Here is a 19,504-nt window from a genome sequence, read left to right as displayed (position 1 = left end):
CAGGACTGAGTATGGTTATTTTAAAAAGAACTGAAATGTGAAGGCACTCTTAGAGGTGTCTGTGTAGATTTGTGTGTTCACATACAGCAAACAGACCCTCACACGCACACATACACTAACATACACATACGCACACACCCACACAAAGCAGAATAAGGGTCTAAGGCCATTTGGAGCACTGATGTTATACAGGTGGTTTTCAGGGTTCAAGGTTGTTTATTTGATACATACATTTTTCTTAGTTACTCTTCCCAAATTGCGGCAACAAACAATGGGGGAAAAAGAATAGTGAAAGAAGTATAATTCATGCTGTATAGCTATTATTATATTTATTAATACATAGTTTGTGCAATGCAGACATCAGAGATGCATAACAGTGTATTGAAAACACTGTGTGACACGTGAGGGGCACGTGTGCCATTTCCGGTTCGAGGACAACGCGGATGTGCAGCGGATATTTCGGGAGGGCATGTTACACATGATCCCGGACACAGGCTCAGATACCATCCTGAAAATCTGCTCCTTTACCTCTTAATGCTGAGTGAGTGTCCATGACCCTCATCTCCAGGTTTATTGATGAACACAAGCTAGTGATGTCTCTGTCCAGAATAATTACTTCATTCATTTATTAACACTTTAAAACACTGCTTTATACTGAATCAGATCCAGGAATACATCCTGGATGTAACATGCACTAGTCCATCACCCTTACTCACACTTTTGGTAAGTCCAAAGGACCCAGATCCATTACAGGGCACCATGCACATACAGCTACAGGCAATTTATCTAAGCCAGTCCACGTACTGGTGTGTTATTTGGGAGGTGGGAAGAAACTGCAGAACTTGGAGAAAAAGCACATGGACATGGGTGTAGAGGAACACTACACAGACAGTAACACAAGCTGAGCATCGAAGTAGGGACATGGGGCCTGGGACATGAGTCTTCAATTCACAGACCAGCATGGTTTGGTCAGAATAAACTTGCTCACTAGGGATAGATGTTAGAGATAAATAGTAACTTAAATTTATTTGTTTGTATTCTAATAAAAAAAATTCTGTTCCTATACTTCTGTAAAGCTGCTTTGAGTCAATGTGAATTGTTAAAAGCGCTATACAAATAAATTTTAATTGAATCGAACCCCAATCTTTCAATCAACTACCCAGAGCCTTAACCGGTTGAGTCACCACATTACATTTCACATTACGTTTTAATTACATTTTTCCCAATCTGATGTTTGATGTGAACAGTAACTAAAGCTCTTGACATGTATATTCATGATTTATTTCCACTGCATTGCTGCTGAATAATTTTGGATTTGCTTCTAAGTTTAACCCAGAAAAAAACACAGAAAATGTGCCTCGAAGTATGATAGAAGATTATTTAATGCCCCATTTTAAAAAGATTTAAAAACATCTTTCAAATCTGCTGAAGGCGGTGGCTTAGTGGTTAGCACATTTGCCTCACACCTCCAGGGTTGGGGGTTCGATTCCCGCCTCCTTGTGTGTGTGGAGTTTGCATGTTCTCCCCGTGCCTCGGGGGTTTCCTCCAGGTACTCCGGTTTCCTCCCCTGGTCCAAAGACATGCATGGTAGGTTGATTGGCATCTCTGGAAAATTGTCCGTAGTGTGTGAGTGAATGAGAGTGTGTGTGTGCCCTGCGATGGGATCCATCCGGGGTGTATCCTGCCTTGATGCCCGATGACGCTTGATATAGGCACAGGCTCCCCGTGACCCGAGAACAGTTCAGGTAAGCGGTAGAAAATTAATGAATGAATCTGCTGAAGTTTCAAAGCACAACTAACCCTCTGTTATTTTAATTTCTGTGTTAGATTAAATGTAACTAAACTCTCTATTTGTCTTTTTATTTCTAATCCAGGATGATGGTTAAGGCTACATTTCCCAAAACAGAGACTTTGAACTGAAAGAAGAGAAACTGCCAGAAACACAAGATCCAGGTTTCTGACAAAAAAGAAATTGACTATAATAAACTAAAGAAATTTTTGCATTGATTTAAGAGAATTCATTCATTCATTCATTCATTCAATCATCTTCAGTAAGAACATTTTTATGCTCTGTTCCATAATATTTTTATAGTAAGATTACATTTATTTTTAAATGCTGAATGCTGGGTTAATGATGAAAATTATTATGTCACACCCTCTGTGTATTGAAAAAGGTGCACCACAAGGTGTCAGCACTCTCACAATTAGCAGGCAGATGCACGTTCATACTCAGAGAACCGTGGTATCAGCTCTCCTTTCTGAAGGACATTTTTATTTTAGTGAATAATCAGATAAATAATTAAAATAAATGTTAGTGCTGCAGCCCTCAATGACTTGAAGACATCCTGCAACAGCTTTTATTAACATTAGCTCCTAATATATCTAATGTTCTGTATAGGGAATATGTCAAAACAGGCATCTGTCTATGGCATCACACACACACACACACACACACACACACACACACACACACACACACATACACACACACACACATACACACACACACACACACATACACACATATCATCTTGATTTGGTTCAGAATGCTGACTTTGTTGCCTAGGAATTGATTTGTGCATTTTAATTTCTGGAGTTCCCTTGATATAAAGTTGATTTTGTGCAAAAAATAAAAAATAAAAAATGAAGCAGAATTACAACATAGTAATTGTCAGATAGTACAATTAGTAGTAGAACAGATAGTAATTGTCGAACCCTAACAAACATATTCTTAGAAATATACTTCCTTAATAAAATACTTGCAGTACCAAGATTCTGAAGGCATCTGTTAAAGGTAGAACAGATAGATAGATAGATAGATAGATAGATAGATAGATAGATAGATAGATAGATAGATAGATAGATAGATAGATAGATAGATAGATAGATAGATAGATAGATAGATAGATAGATTCATTTCTTTTTTTAAAGTTCATCTAAAGGATCATGAATGAATTGATTTAATTATTGTTTAATAGATTTTTTTCTTGCAAAATGTCTTGAAACTAGTAAAAACAAGTGTAATGATATTTTGTATTGGAATTGTTTCACAGGTGCTGTTAGATGGAGTTCAGTAGAGATCTTTAGTATACACTAAGTATTTTCAGTAATTTGTGTTTATACATTTGTAGGCCATTCAGCTGATCTCGAACAAAGGAAGGAGACACGGTGTGAAGGAGACACCAAAGTGTCCAAGTAGGATTTATACATTTATAACAGTGTTTATTGTGCAAAAACACACAGGCACACACACACACACACACACACATACAGAATTGAAAATTTAAGGAAATGATTTAGATCTGAGAAATTAGATGCTTCTGCTTTAAGAAACAGAAGAGAAACAGAAAGAAATTCTGTATTGTATATTGTTAACTTGATTGGTGAACGTTCTTATGACTTATTTACTATGTGTATTTGCTTACTTCTCTAGTTGTACTGCTATAATATTTAGAACGGTATATTTGCCTGCAATGGTAATACCTTATGTAACCAGAAAAAGTCTTCCTATCTCTGTCACTCCCATGACTATACTGGGAAAATGTAACAGACAGCAAATATTTAAATCCCCTGACCCAAATACAACAGAAATATACAAAGTTTTTCAGGGTAATGATAGCAGAGGCAAGTAGAAACTCTTGTTTAAAAAAACATCTGGTCCTGATTGATATATATCGAAGTATAACCTATTTGAGGATCAGGATTATTCCCCTGCATAGGTAGGTGGGTGGAAAGTTCAGCAGTGTTGCTCTAACACAAATGAAGGAGTTTAGCTGGATCGCTGTCTGTGGGCACATCGCCATCTACAACATCGAAGAATTACAAACAGGTACACAGGATTGGGATCATACCAGTTTTACTACAGTAGCACAAAATAACTGGAATGTTTTCAATATGAAGTTTTCAATATGAAGCAAAGGATAAGCACTACATGCAATTCTACATGTAAAGCCATTCATTTCAAGCTTATTTACAAAACACAGTGTAAAGTATAAGTTTTAACATTGTTTCATAATAAATTGTATAAAAATACTTACACCAGTTATTTATTTCATTAGCTGATTTAATTACCTGATAATAAGGTAATCCAGGTAATAGTCCAGATAATCCAGATAATAATGGTGCAGTACATGCATAAATGTATGAAAAGCCTTTAATACAGGTCTGAATTGCATTAAATTATACCACAACGCTACTGAATTCTCTCTTCGGATTGCTCAGAAGGTGTTTTCCTATAACAGCAGCACTTCCTTTTGTGTTTTAAACCATACATAGTGACAATATATAAATGCATAACAAATGACACAACTATAAAAGAAAGTGAACTACAAACAATTCAAGTTTTTAGCTGTAGATTTATATTTTTGGTCCTGTCATGTGATGGTGTCTGTTTCATACATTCACACTCTTATGAACATTAAGCAGCTGCATATAGAGGGATTTAAGGTGCATTGATGGATGCACAAAGACCATGACTCACTCCAGAGACTCCTAGACTGGGTAAAAGTAGAGAGAGAGAGAGAGAGAGAGAGAGAGAGAGAGAGAGAGAGAGAGAGAGAGAGAGAGAGAGAGAGAGAGAGAGAGAGAGAGAGAGAGAGAGAGAGAGAGAGAGAGAGAGAGAGAGAGAGAGAGAGAGAGGGTGAAAAAATTGAGCAGCTGGCCACCACACAATACAGAAAGACTTCAAAGGGTGCTACTTAATTATAGTTATAGACCCATTAGAACCCATCTCATCACCATTCTCATGAATTTTGCAGCAGTTTTCAAAGCAGTTGATTAACATGTTATTGAATAGAATTTAATGAAATGCCCCTGAACTGGATGAGAGTAACAGAGGAGAATCAAAGAGACACCTTAAAGGACAGAATAGACGGTTCACGGCTCGAAATATGAAATCTCTTATACATATGTGGCCAATCAGTCTTATTTACAATCATCCTTTGTATTCATTTCATGTCTGTGTATATCTAATATTGGCATCTGCTGTGCCATGTACATTTATTATGAAAAGCAATTTTTTTAGGCTCTGTGGTATTCGCTTGCAATTACTTTTGACTGATTTGATCAGAAACTATCAAAGTCAGTAAATCCCTCACCACTTCTACACTGGAAACTAAGTAAATGTGATGGAAATACTGTAAGATGTAAAAAAAAAAAATGGCTGGTCCTGATTGATATTTTGTAATGTAGTGTATGATGACTACAGACTAACTGCATACTCAGAATTATCATTCTAATCTCTGGTCAGCAATAATCGTTATAGAAAGGTAACAGATTGATAGGAAAACCTAACATAAAACAGAGAATTGTAAGGCAGTGATGAAGGAATATCATCAGTTATGTTGAGATCCAGTGAGAGGGATGGGCGTAGCATTTGATTTCCATCATTTTCATCCTCATCAAAATATTCACTAAGCCTTCTTGACATGAGAATGAGAAAATTTCATTAAATCATCATTAAATGAAGCTAATCAGGTAGAATAACTTTGTATTGTTTTGCATTGATGCGTCACCATGCAGTGACTCTAATTTTAGCAGAAACAGAATTAAATGGCACTAACTGCACAACAGAGCCACTATTTTATCCTTTTTTTTCTGCTCACTCCTGGGATGTGTCATAATCTCTGACTCTCTTTGTTTAGACACAATGCAAAGAAAAATCTCAGAAATTTATTTTCAGTTTTAATTTATTTCTGTTCGCACATTAAATAGCTATGAATCACAGTTTGGTTATATATGTACACAATAAACTACAAAATTACATGTTCTTCTAAATATTTTCTATAGTTTTTTTGTGTTCAGCTAAGAAATTATGCCAAGGGTACAGTTTCAGAAACCAGTGAAAAGTGAGAAAATTACAACTAGTACTTTTGATCACCACATGGGTCCCTGATGGTCTAGCTTGTATGGAGGTCCTCGGTTTGATAGCCAGGTAGGAAACAAACCAGGCCACTGCACTCACTGTGCTGGTCCAAGCATGAATATAATTGGAGGGTTGTGTATGAAAATTATCCAGCATAATACTTGTGCAAAATGAAATATGCTGACCAAGAATATGCTGTAGCGACCCCTGACGGTTGAAGCCAAAAGGAGAACAACATTTTTGAGCACCACATAATATAAGGATTAAAATTAAGATAATTGTTTTTTGTTATTTCCTGTAAGTTACATTAAACTCTATATATGAGTCATGCAGCTTTCACTTCCTCCAATTTATCATGTGATTATTTTCTTGGGGTTTTCTTGGCTTGGAGTTTTAGTCACATGTCTGTGGTATCTTGATGTCCAGAGCTGATCAGAGATACAGTGTAATAAATGAGAACCAGAGGCAGATGGACAGCAGAGAAAGATAGCAGAGATAAATTAATGCATTAAATGCAGACAGAGACAAAAACAGTAGCACTAAAATCAAATAAGAGACAAGGACAACAATGTAAAATAACCAAGCAACAAGGAACACAGCATCAAGTCAAAGCTCATAAGTGTTCACCTAGAAACAAAGGAGTGTATGTACAAAAACAAGCTGGGCATGTGAATGAGACAAATCGTAAAAAGTGAGAATTCATGACTCCAATAAGGTCAAAAATCTTCCTGTCAATTTTTACTTCACATTTTCTATTACACTGTATTGTTCACAAGATGTTTTATTGTTTTTATCTTTACCGTTTCTACTTGTTGTGTTTTCTCAGGGAAAGCCTGGATTGAACTGACAGGATGTTCAGAGTAAGTAAAATAAACACTATTTACAACCATGATGAGGAGAAAAGTATCACAAAATGGACAACCAGCTGATCTTTGACAGTGATGAACTACAACAGCAGAAGACCACATTGGGTTTCACTCTTGTCAGCCAAGAACAGGAATCTGAGGCTATCTATCTCATCAGTCAGGAACTCAACATTCACTGAAATCACATTTTTCCTCATTCTGATTACTGATGTGAACATTAACTGTAGCTTTTGATGTGTATCTTCATGATGCCATACGATGTACTGCTACCTTGTGATTGGCTGGTTGGTGACTTGCTCAAGGGCACCTCAGTCGTGGTATTGCCGGCCCGAGACTCGGACACACAACCTTAGGGTTAGGAGTCAAACTCTCTAACCATTAGGCCACGACTTCCCCCCTAAGAATGATTTGACTGTTTCTTCCTCTCAGGATAAAGCTAATCTAAAGCTTCTTCTGTATATCATGTCATTGAAGCTTTTAAATTATTAACTGCAATTTATATTGCATTTTATCTATTATCAGTGTTTATGCTGTTGTTTGAAGAATAATTAATTCATAAAGCTTTTCAGAGAGTTCTAACTGTCTCGTTTTACTTGAATTTAAAATGCGTTCTTGCAATTTTCAACAAAAGCATTAGAAGACCCCCTGCATCTGCTCTCTTGTGTGTGTGTGTGTGTGTGTGTGTGTGTGTGTGTGTGTGTGTGTGTGTGTGTGTGTGTGTGTGTGTGTGTGTGTGTGTGTGTGTGTGTGTGTGTGTGTGTGTGTGTGTGTGTTGGTCTCTTACTCAAATGGTATTAATGGTTTGTCAATGAATGTAAGTGTGCTTCTTGTCCACTTCTGGTTATTTGAAATGTTTTCTGCTTCACATCTCGCACTAGAATCTCATTTAGGATTTGTCTCCTTGGAAACTCGGCTCATTTGATGCCGACCGGTGCTCGTTCAAATGATAGATAATAGTAACACAAATACAACCTCTCATCAGAGAATCACCTGCTTCATCATTCCTACATTTATATACACCATCATTAGAGATTTCAGTGGTTTGCTCCAGTAGCACCAGCAGAAATTGGCATTAAATAGCTCAAATTGACCCAAAATTAACTGAAAAATGCTTTTATGTACAGAATGGCCCACACAGGGCAGAATAACTCTGCTGATGTTTTCAAAAATTAATGGTTCAATTCATATGAAAAATATTAACTTGTAGGTTTATTGTCCATATTGTGCAAAAATCTTTGTTGTTATTAAAAGAAGATGACCTTGCTGTAAAATTAAACAGGTTTTACAATGGCATGGCACTGCATCCCAGCTTCACAGTAAATTGTGACAGCATATCAAGTTAAATTTTCCAGTCTTTCAGAAACGGAAACAAACACAGAAACTAAATCTGATCCTCTTCTTAGATTGTATTACTGGCTCTGATTTAAATTCATTTGAGTTAATAATACTTCTTGGGATGTTTCATGTAAACTCGACTAATGTTTATTATGCTGTTCTTAAGGATTTTCTGTAAAGATCTTAAGATCTTAAGAAGATCTTAAGATATGTTAAGACTCATTTTTATGAACTCAGTTACTCGAAATAAGAGAAGTGTAAAAACCTCTTACACTGAAAAAGTAATGTGTACTTTACCCTGTGAATTGTCCAGTATGAGAAAATGGCTTTTGAAAATTGTACTTAGATAGTTCCCTTGCTTACTTTGTCAAATTAGATCAAGGGTGTCCGAACTCCTCCACAAAGGTTTAATCGATGGTTCAATTCAGCTGATTAAATCACCCTTAGAATCAGTTGATCTTGGTTTACAACAGACTGCCAAGACTTCAGGTGTGGATCCTGCTTTGTTGTAATGAAAACCTTTTGCACCAACATCGGCCCTTTCCGGATAAGATTACATTTACATTTCAGTCATTTAGCAGACACCCTTATCCAGAGTGACTTTCAATTTATTTCCATTTATAGAGGAACAGAGGGTTAAGGGCCTTGCTCAGGGGCCCAGCAGTGAAAGCTTGGTGGACTTGGGATTTCAACTCATGACCTTCTGGTCCCTCCAGACATTCCCCAGACGTCCCTCCAGACGCCCCCTCAGATGTCCCCTCAGATGTTCCATTAGACGTCCCCTCCAGACATCCCGTCCAGAGACGTCCCTGAATTAGTCAGAAATTTTTCTAGAACATTCCACAGATTGGAAGAGACCGAGATCAGTCATGAGCTCATGTGAATTGTGCTTGAACCTGTGTGTGTGATTATGCAACCGTTTACATGACATCTAAATCATGATTATTTATAAATATTGGTGGGGAAATTAGAATGTCACCTGAAATTGATTAGCACGTTATTTGCTGTTGCAAATATTAGCATTTTGATAATCAACTGTCCTTCTATTTCCCGATTTCCACTCATTTACATAAATGACATATTATGACGGTGTGACTCACAACATGGCGCCCTGCCCTGAAATGCAGCATTATGTAACGTCACAGTTAACAGTCATGTTGCCATGTCTGGAATAAACGCGTAACAAGACCAAATTTTATTGCACAGCAACTATAGTAAACTATAGCTCATAAGTAAAATATACTTTTACAGTTCGTTCAGTCGGAAATAACGAATTATTGTTTTATTCATATTTACTAAGCGTGGTGGTGGATAACGGAGGTAACGGTATATTTAAGTATTTTGTGTGGATAGAATTATTTTCTGAAGACATGGCAACCCACTACAATGTTACTCCTGTAAGGGGCGGGGCTTCTGGTTAAGAGCCCAGCGCGCGACGCCAGCATTTCAGTGAGAGCTTCCAGAGTTAAAGAATTGTGTTAGGAAAGTTTTTTTTTTACTTCTGTTTTTTAATCTTTAAGAACTAATCATCATGATCATCATCATCGAGAATCAGGTAAGCACGAGTGGTGCTTTTGATCTGTGGGTTTTTCCCCCTCTGTATTGTGTATTAAGTTATATATAAAATCTTTCTGATTATAAAATAATTTTTCTGTGTATTGTTTATTAAGATATTAAAATATAAACATCCTGATTATAAACATTTAATCAGCATCACTGACTTATTTATCTACCAGGTTTAGCACCTTTTTGTGTAGTTTCCTAACAAACCAAACCACATTCGTATAGCTTTAACTTTAAAGTGTTCGTTATACGTAGATGGTGTTTTTGTTACTTATGTGCCAAAAAACCCTAACTCCAGTTCTCCTAGTATTAATTCTCCTAGTATTAGTATTCTCCTAGTATTAGTTTGTCACCGCTGTTTCAGCCGTTGTGTAAAATGGCGCTAGCCGCGTTAGCAGTCTGACGTCCTCCGGCTTCAGACCTAAAACAACATCTACACGTTTTCGATAAACCTTTTAACATGTTCAACACTGAATTATTGGGTTAAAGTTTCATAAAAAAAAAACCCAGAGTCTGTGAGGGCTTTAAACATAAAAAGACAAACAAACAAAAAAACCGTTATCTATGCTAATCTATTCTACGCTAAGCTAACTCCCTGAAGAAGACAAAATGTCGATATCTCAAGGAGAAAGAATGCAGAATGCGGTTTATGCTTTAACTGGAGTTATTCGGATCGTTTGTATGGATTTATTAGTTTGTGTTCGTCAGTTGAGAGACTTTTTAACATCCTTTAAGTTTCTAGGTTTACTTACGCCGTACGTTTTACTTTTTCAGCTTATATACTGTTTATTTAACATTAAACACACGCACGTTTGATGTTCGAGTTCACAATTGAGGCTGAAATCTTGCTGAAGAAAATGTTTTTCCTCAATCTGTCCTACAATAAATGTACAGTTTTACACCGTGTTAGCTGTCAGTGCTAACAGTGCGCGCGCGCTGCAGCTCAAACACGTGGATCTCACGTGTAATGGGATTTAAGTTCTCACGCGTGTGATTTCTCATTTTGACTTGTTTGTTGTTGGGTTTTTTTCCCCCTTAGTTTTATGTAATGCTAAGCACTTTTATGAACACCTGAACACGTGGGCTTGGCATTACTGTAATAATTATGGAGGTTGTAGTCTTCAGATGTTTCCTTGTCCCATAACCCATATTTTGTACATTTACAGTGTAAAGGAATTAAACACAGCCAGTTATGTGTCTTACTTAAACATGAGTCAAGTATTCATGTAACTGCACATAGCATTTCCAATCATTAAGATCCCTTTAGAATAAAATAGGGGGATGAGGTTATTTTCTAAACGTGGGAATTTTGAACTGCTATTTTCTTGTCTTTTGTCATTATCCAGATGCAACAACTACAGTATTTGGAAATTAGTGTTTATATAAAATGATGTGCATGTGTGTGTCTCTCTAATTGTGTATGATTTGATTTTAGTTTCAATAATAATAATTAAAAGGAAAAAACAAAGCGCCCTTATTCATAAATATTCTATGATATATAATTTCAGAGAGCACTTAATTTAGGTTAAAAATTTCTAACTAGGAGTCTTTTCTAAGAGTGCCCAATCTCGGAGGCCCAACCTCGGAGCTACTCTGTGCAAGGGCAATACAACATCTTTTATCTTAGAGAGGAGGTGGGGCTCAACCCTGTTGCTATTATGCTTTCTTTTGAAGACTGTGATTGTTGCCCAATAAAAACGAAAATGGAGAGCTTTTAAAGTATTGCTATTTGCCTATGTTAAATATTTGAGACAATATCGTGTAGGGTTTACATTTGTGACCGATCATATTAGAGATCATCTAAAATGTGTATAACAGATTTAATGTAAATAACTCCATTATAGCACTAAATTATTAAATCATCTCTCTAATGTTAAGTGGAAACGCCCACATTTTCTAAGAATATTTATGAATATGGGTCTTAATGTTCTGTCTAGCAGGTTTAATGTTTCCTATAATATTGTCCCCCCTCTACAGGAAGCTTTTGATAAAGCTCTGGCTGATGCAGGTGATAAACTTGTTGTTGTGGACTTCACAGCTACATGGTGTGGCCCTTGCCAGGGTATCGCTCCCTTCTTCAAAGTGAGTAAATCCAGCTTTTACCATAGTGCCTCTCCTATCAGGCCACCTATAGACTTCATAGGCCTGGTTGGGTGTGCTGATTTGACCTGGGTAGAAATGCATGCAGATTTTTCCTGACAGAATCCCCCTTTGCTGTTATAATAACCTCAGGGTAGGCTTTCCATTAGATGTTGGAGTGTGGCTGTGGGGATTTGTGATCATTTAGCCATTAGTGAGGTCAGGCCCTGATGTGTGATGAGGTCTGGGGTGCAGTCGATGTTCCATTTAATCTCAAATGTGTCCAGTGAGGTTGAGGATGGTTCTCTGTACAGGATGCTTGGAACTTACTTAATGCAAAGGGAAATTGTCATGGTGGTTACCCAATCAGACTGCAGTTGGAACACCATGGGACTCAATCTATCATCCAAATTGGGAATATCTTGTGAATAGATCCACTGAAGTTTTTTTTTTTCATTTGACAACCATTGCTATTAATTGTACAAGAAATCTGCTTGTGTAGACTATGGAATACACACTGAACTTTCTATATAGAGTTTTTTTGTTGTTGTTGTTTTTTTTTGTTGCATGGAGTTGGGTATTGTAAATGGATTATCTTTAGCATTAACTCAGTTTCTCCTCAACCAATCCAGCAACATCTTTACTAACATTTTAATTCTTAGTTAGACATATTTATCCTTAACCTTCCCTTTCTCCTTTTCAGCAACTCTCTGAGTCAGCAGATAATGCCAACGTGGTCTTCCTCAAGGTAGATGTGGATGATGCACAGGTTAGTAATCTCTGCTGGTCTTTTATTTCAGTGCTGTAGAGTGTGAGATCGTCTGTTTAGTGCTGTGCATGTATTTAGATTTAAATCTGCAGTAGGTGTTTGCTAAGGCTTTTGGTCATTTCTGTGGTAACGTCTGTCTCTGACAGCTCACTAAGCACAGCTTCATTATCCCAGTTCAATTGGTCGTGTGTGTGTGTGGTGTGTGGTGTGTGTGTGTGGTGGTGTGTGTGTGTGTGTGTCTGAAGAATTTTTATAATCTTGCACAGACAGTTATGTTTCTACCTTTCTGATGTTTAACAAATTTACTTGGTTCTATTTCAGAAAACATAAAGACTAGTAACCAAATTTAAACCATCAAAACCCAGGCAGTTACTAAGGATGCTGAAAAAGTATTTTCTAAGGCATGTCTATGAATCTTTTATTAATTCCTAAACAAACAAAACCTGAATAGTGTGTTTATTTGTATAACAGATTTGTTCTGAATAATATATTCGTGTTTGATTCTGTATCCAACAACATCTGATGTTGCATGTAGACCTTTTTATTTTAGTGATTCAGCTGTATGGTCCATAAAAAGCTCTCTCGGTTGTTTGGCTTCGTCGTCTAAATCTTGCTTCAGAGATTACTTTACTGCTGTACTGTGTATTCGTGTAAATTTAAAAGCATTGGAGAGATCAGATGTCCTAGCTAGTGTATATGAAAGAACAGGAAATTACTGCTTCTACAGTGTTCTAGAGCACTGCCCTAAATGGACAAAAGCATTTAAATGCATGTCTGAGAGAGACAGCATTTCTGTTAACCTGGATAAAATGCCATACTCAATAATAATGTAAGTGTAAAGTTCAAGCTATGTTGAATATGCCCGTGAACAGCAGCACACCAGGATGTAATGTTTTGAAGATTGAGAGAAATGCAACCGAACTATTTTTGAGTGTAAAAAGGACATTGAGTTTTGGTGCTGAAAAAAAAGTGAGATACATCAATGCTGCTTTTATTTATTTTCTTTCTCTTCTCTTCTCTTCCTTTCTCTCTCCCTCCCCCCTCTAGGATGTGGCCCAGTCCTGTGAGATCAGATGCATGCCGACATTCTACTTCTACAAGGAAGGAAAGAAGGTATGCTTTTCTCTGATTTGTTTTTTCACTCATGTTAAAACACACACAAAAACAACAGCACTTTACAACCTGCCATGCATAACGTTTTCTTCTTCCATAGCTATCTCACAGTGATGCTTTTTTTTTTTTACTCTTATTTCTGCTGCAGATCAGCGAGTTCTCTGGGGCCAATCAGACAAAACTGGAGGAGCTGGTGAAGACCCTCAAGTGAAGCATGAATATAAATAGAAACTTGACTCTTAACACATCCTACAGTCTCTCATACCTTACTAATAATTTTCTTTGCCTAATGAACTTTTCATTCCATGACATGAGTTCTAGAAATAGTATTTTCTAACAAGTATGCCTTATTCAATTTATTGATACTCATTATCATTAATAAATATTATTTATTATATAACTTTTTTTAAAGCCGTGTAACTCAAAACAGCTCATTAAATCAGGTTTAATAAACAGAGATCTACAGCATAAAAAATGCTTCTTTTTTGTTTTCTTTTATGAAAAAAGACAAGTGGTTGATGAGCTGTGCACAAACAATATTACAATAGTTTGTCTTTATACAACCAGAAGGTGGATGAATGATGGGGAATAAGGAAGACAGAAAGGATAGATAAGATATACTAGGATATAAATTTCCTAATTTATTTACAATGTGTCAGAAATAAATTATGAAATAAATGTACAGGTGTGCAGTTCAGTGGAATCCGCAGAAATCCAGGACGTGTATGCTGTAAATAATTTTACTCCCTGTTAAGATGCATGCAGTAGTGGAATATTGTTTCTATTCAGAATAGCAGAATATTTCAGTACGACTGTGTGAAGGTTTTTAGTAAATTTTTTGCCTTTATATAGATACCTATGTAACAGTATGAATTAAAGTTCTCTGTTTACTCCAACCACAGCAATCAATGTGACCTCCAGCTTAAAACATCCTCTTGGCACATGAGCACAGTGGAGTATCTTCATACTTTTTTTTTTTTTGCCTCATGGATGAATTAATTATAAAATCAAGTCACCTTTATTGTCACAAGTCAAGTATTCATATCAATAACATTATTTTTAAAAACAAGTAAATAAACTACACACATTTATATGGAAATAGGCTTATCTGTCAAATATGAACATTTCTTTTTAACTTGTTTGGGTACTCGAAAGGGGGCATTAGTGTTTCACCAGAAATTAAAATGTATGGAATTGAATGAAGATTTTATGAAAATTAACATTTGATGAATAGCTGATGTATATAATGTGGAGCTTTGCCCCATGGATGAGCTGGTGTTTGTCTGGATGAGCAAAGAACTTTCCTGATTAGAGACGAGACTTGCTTTTTCCTTCTTTAACAGTTAAGAATTTCCATCTAGATAAGATTATTAGGTGTGTAATTATCTCTGCACCCAACAGATGCTGTGAATAAGTACAGGTTACAAAGACCCTCATATCAAGCTGAAGAAAAGCGACGATGGTAAGAAAGTAACTATTATATAATCATATATAAAATACCTTTTTAATATAAATCCAGTACACAAATATTAGTTAAAGAAACATAAAAGAAAAGATGCTATCTCACAGTACTGATTAAAGTAAGCTGTGTTTCCGGGAATGCTTAAGTACCATGATTATGATTAAGTAGCATAACATTGAAAGACAAACAAACATACCCCATGGTCACAATTTACTTCTCTATTAAACCTAATGCAATGAGGTTTTACATTCAGCTGACACGTATCCATCGGAAAATGTTGCATTATTATTATATTCATGTGGAATGGTAAAATTTCCATTTCATAGAGAGCCATGCTGTTGATCATGTGATTTAGAAGCCGCTAAGGAGGGTTTGATTACTTCATCTGTTTGAAGTTATTCGATTCCTTCAGTTCATCATGTAAGGCATTTTGATCATAAACGTATATAACATTTAGCCTAGAAAGAATAAAACTGTAAAATACTTGACTAGACAATTATTTTACTTCTCTTTTGCTCTTAGCAAAACTGAGTACATTCAACTAGCCTAGTAATTAGTTTGCTAGCAGCTGCGGTTTATCTTGCATTGTTTTGCTTGTTTTGTAGCGTATTTCAATGGCACTAGTCTATTGGTTGAACGAGGCCTTGATGTGGGCTTTGCATAGAGGTGTGATTTTTATGTCTATGCCAAAAATATACAGTGTTTGTGTAAATACTATTATTTGTCAGTGTTGTATTCATCCTTGGGACCTAGTTTGTTTTGATAGTGTTGAGTGATATTAATCACTTATATACAGTATTACTGATCATAACATTACTACAAGGTTAATTCTGATTATTAAAAATGTATTAATTTGGGCCCAGACATTAAGCTTCTAAGGATAATCTCAGAAAGCTCTTAATTTAGCTTAGAGGAGGGATTCAGGTTCAATCATAGAGTAACACTGAGCAAGGAATATACAACTTTTATCTTCGAGAGGAGGCGGGGCTTATCCCTGTTACTTGGTATGACATTCTTTTGAAGACTATGATTGGTTGTGTAATAAAAATAAAATAGAAGTGCTTTTAAAATCTGGTCTATTATAAGCATTCACTTTGTCTCTATGTTAAGATATTTGAGACTATATCATGTAGGGATTACGTTCGTGACCGATCATATTAGAGATGCTCTAAAATCTGTATGTTATAAATGTAATGTAAACATTTCAGACACGGGGCAGAAATGTCATACAATGCCAAATTATATCATTTCTGCTGCTATGGCATTTCGAGTCCTTTCCGTTTGCATATATGCTTCTCATCAGCAGGGAAGGGCATCATGTTAGAATCAAAGGAAAAACAGGTGGAGCAAAATATAGGGAAATACTACAAAAGAACCTGCTTCAAACTGTTAAACTAAAGATCGGAGAAAATTAAATCTTTCAGCAGGACAATGGTCCTAAGCACAAGGCTTAGAGAGGCTTATAAACAAAAAAGATAAATGTCCTACATTGGCCCTGTCAAAGATCTGTTGATCTGTGGCTCTATTTGAAAATTGCAGCAAAGTGTAACCCAATCTGAAAAACCTGGAGAAAATCTTCCAAGAAGAATGGGTCAAAATCCCTTCATCCCTGTGTGCAAATGTATCCAAAAGACTTAAAGCAGTTAGTTGGGGGTTAAATAATTATGCAAGCAAGATACTTATGTTTTTTATCTTTACTAAATATATTTCCCAACAAAAACACAATGTTACCCTAAATAAAATATCCATCAGAATAAAATTTAGCATACCATTTATAATTTGGAAATGAAAGAGAATTGGTCAGGGGTCTAAATACTTTTGCTCATATTTGTATATATAAAATGATAATAAATATAATGTGTATATATCAAATGTGAATGTGGAGTCAGGGACCTTTCAGTAGAAAACGTGCACTTTGCTATAGTTAAACACCAGCACCATGGAGAGCTCTAATACTTCTGCTTCTTATTCTTCAGCACTGTGGACAGAGACAGCGTTTTATCTCAACAGTTACAATGTAATATAAAACTGTATATCTGGCACAGCGGTGGCTTCCAACATGCTTGTATATAAAATCAACCTGTGCAGTAAGAGACGTTGTCACTGTGCAAGGCTGAAAAGAAGGGATGGAAGACGTGAATGTGAGAATTCTTCATGAATCTTGTTTGTATCATTGTATAGAATATTTATATACATAAGGTTATGGTTATTATCTGCTGTCTTGACAAGTCCTATCTATCTATCTATCTATCTATCTATCTATCTATCTATCTATCTATCTATCTATCTATCTATCTATCTATCCATTTGTCCATGAATCCACACATCCCTCCATCTGTCCATCTATTCATTCCCTCCCTTCTTCTATCCATACATCTATTTATTACTCCCTTCATACATCCATGCGTCCATGCATCCATGCGTCCATGCGTCCCTCACCTCCCAAGCGTGTCAATGATGTCATTTTTATTCACTCTCCTGCCATCTGCTGGAGAATGGTGTAATGAAGAGCTTGAGACTGGTGACATGCAGCATTACACACAGGTCTACAGGATGAATCCTTGAAAAATGTGTGACTATTATTCGGTTTATTTCCAGATATAGTCAGAGTGTCTACCTTTAATTAGGATGTGATATTTCAACCATTTTGCTAGATTATCTGGTTATATTGTTAAGAAATCTTTTTTTTCTTTAACTGTAAAGTAAATTCGACAGAGCTCATTTTCGACAGATGTAAGGCATGAAGTGGCATTTATTTATTATTTATAGGCCTACATGTTTTTGAGGTTTGGATTAAACCCATTTAATACAAGTGACCAGGCTAACAGGTTAATAAATAGATAAATAGGCCCTTGATAATAAATTATTAAGGATAGAAATATGAACTTTAATAATTACATAAATATAATAAATAAGTGGTGGCTTGTGTGACTAAATGACATTAAATATCTGTCTTCTTGTCTGTGCTTTGCTGCGATGTGCTTTGTTAAGAATGAGGTGTGTTCTATGTGGATTGATAAGAAAGCGTAAAGTGGTGTATTTGGTAAAAAAAAAAAAATTATAAAAAATAGAAAAAAAAATGTGCAACAAAAAATAAAATGTGTGATATGTGTGATGGGGAGCTTTAAGAAATGTGACGTGTGTCGATCTGAAAATGACCTGTGCAGCATTAAGAGGCGTGTGTGACATGTTTTGTAAGAAAGTGATGTGTTCAGAGTGCCACGTCATTGTCCCTAAATGATTATTTTTCTAAATCGCACAGCATCATCGTACATCCGTAATTGGCTTTCAGCGCTTTGATTTCAATGCATGTTACCATTTTCCCTGACACTAGAGGGCGCCAGATAGTAACATTATTCAAGCAGCTGCTCCTCAGTGATCTGTGAGGACACAGAGGTTTGTGTGTGTCAGGGTTATTTATCACAAACTGAACAAGGTAATAGAGCTTCCTCTCATTACACTGCTTTATCTGCTGAACCTCTGTGGCTCTGCTGCATTCAGGGTTTCAAGAGCATCCATCAAGCAGACCACCATACACACACACACACACGCACACACGCACACACGCACACACACACACAGCTTAGTGGCCAGAATGTTGCTGTAGTACACCAACCAGTGGCTCCTTTGTCTGTCTGTCATGCCTATGAGCTAATTGTAGATCTGCAATGTTGTACTTTTCTACCTTGTCAAAGAAGTATGTTCTCTGTTGACCCCTTAAAGCTGCAGATTGTCATTTGTAACGTGATCTGTAATATTTGCTGTACAATTTGGATACAGCAGGAAAGAATGTCGATAGTTGCAATATTGCAGTGTAGTGGATCTGGATAATTTCTTTATTAATGGTATTTTATTTGTTTGTTTGTTTGTTTTTCTGGAATTGAATTTAGCTCCACCCCCACTGAGAACATCCAGCTGCTTGGCTCGGCCTCTTTTAGCAGGAGAGGGTTAATCTTTATTACCATATATTGAATCGTGGTAACAAGTGTGAAAATCTAAAACCAAAATAAAAGCACACATGCTGATGATTAGCTGGTATTTCAGAAGTTTAGAAAAAAGCAAATTTTTGATTATTGTTTCACAGAAACTCTTGTACACATTTAGGCTTGTAAAATTAGCTTGTGATTAGTGTCCACTTCCAGATGGCTTATTCACGCAGCCTGCTTTTATTAGATTAAAGCCATCTTTATTACACTAATGGAGAAGTTACCGCTAGACAACGTGACCCCCATTTAGCACGGCACCCCATGGGGAATGTGTGTGTGTGTGTGTGTGTGTGTGTGTGTGTGTGTGTGTGTGTGTGTGTGTGTGTGTGTGTGTGTGTGTGTGTGTGTTTGTTTGCGTGTGTGTGTGTGTAACCCCTCTAAAACAGACCCCAAACAAAACCTCATCCTCTTCTTTCTCCTGTTGTGTGCTACAACATCTCACCCTTGAAGATGAGTAATGATGGTGTC

At 36.4% G+C, this 19,504-nt stretch overlaps 1 protein-coding gene across 1 annotated transcript; it reads left to right on the top strand.

Moving 5' to 3' along the window:
* Positions 1-9,464: 9,464 nt before the first annotated feature.
* On the top strand, positions 9,465-14,063 carry zgc:56493 (Thioredoxin-like). Its single transcript, XM_027145798.2, has 5 exons — positions 9,465-9,619; positions 11,605-11,709; positions 12,410-12,475; positions 13,523-13,588; positions 13,737-14,063. Exons 1-5 carry the CDS (start codon positions 9,596-9,598, stop codon positions 13,797-13,799), a joined length of 324 nt encoding a protein of 107 aa, XP_027001599.1. The 5' UTR covers positions 9,465-9,595; the 3' UTR covers positions 13,800-14,063.
* Positions 14,064-19,504: the final 5,441 nt, after the last annotated feature.

The sequence above is a fragment of the Tachysurus fulvidraco genome, chromosome 4 (genome assembly GCF_022655615.1).
Source record: "Tachysurus fulvidraco isolate hzauxx_2018 chromosome 4, HZAU_PFXX_2.0, whole genome shotgun sequence".
NCBI classification, from domain to species: domain Eukaryota; kingdom Metazoa; phylum Chordata; class Actinopteri; order Siluriformes; family Bagridae; genus Tachysurus; species Tachysurus fulvidraco.
This window is presented reverse-complemented; position numbering and strand designations above follow the sequence as displayed.

Excerpts from the sequence above, each read along its gene's own strand:
- zgc:56493 (XM_027145798.2), top strand. The coding sequence starts at position 9,596 with ATGATCATCATCATCGAGAATCAG. Across the intron at positions 11,710-12,409 it reads GTATCGCTCCCTTCTTCAAA|CAACTCTCTGAGTCAGCAGA; the intron begins GTGAGTAAATCC and ends TCTCCTTTTCAG. Across the intron at positions 12,476-13,522 it reads TAGATGTGGATGATGCACAG|GATGTGGCCCAGTCCTGTGA; the intron begins GTTAGTAATCTC and ends TCCCCCCTCTAG.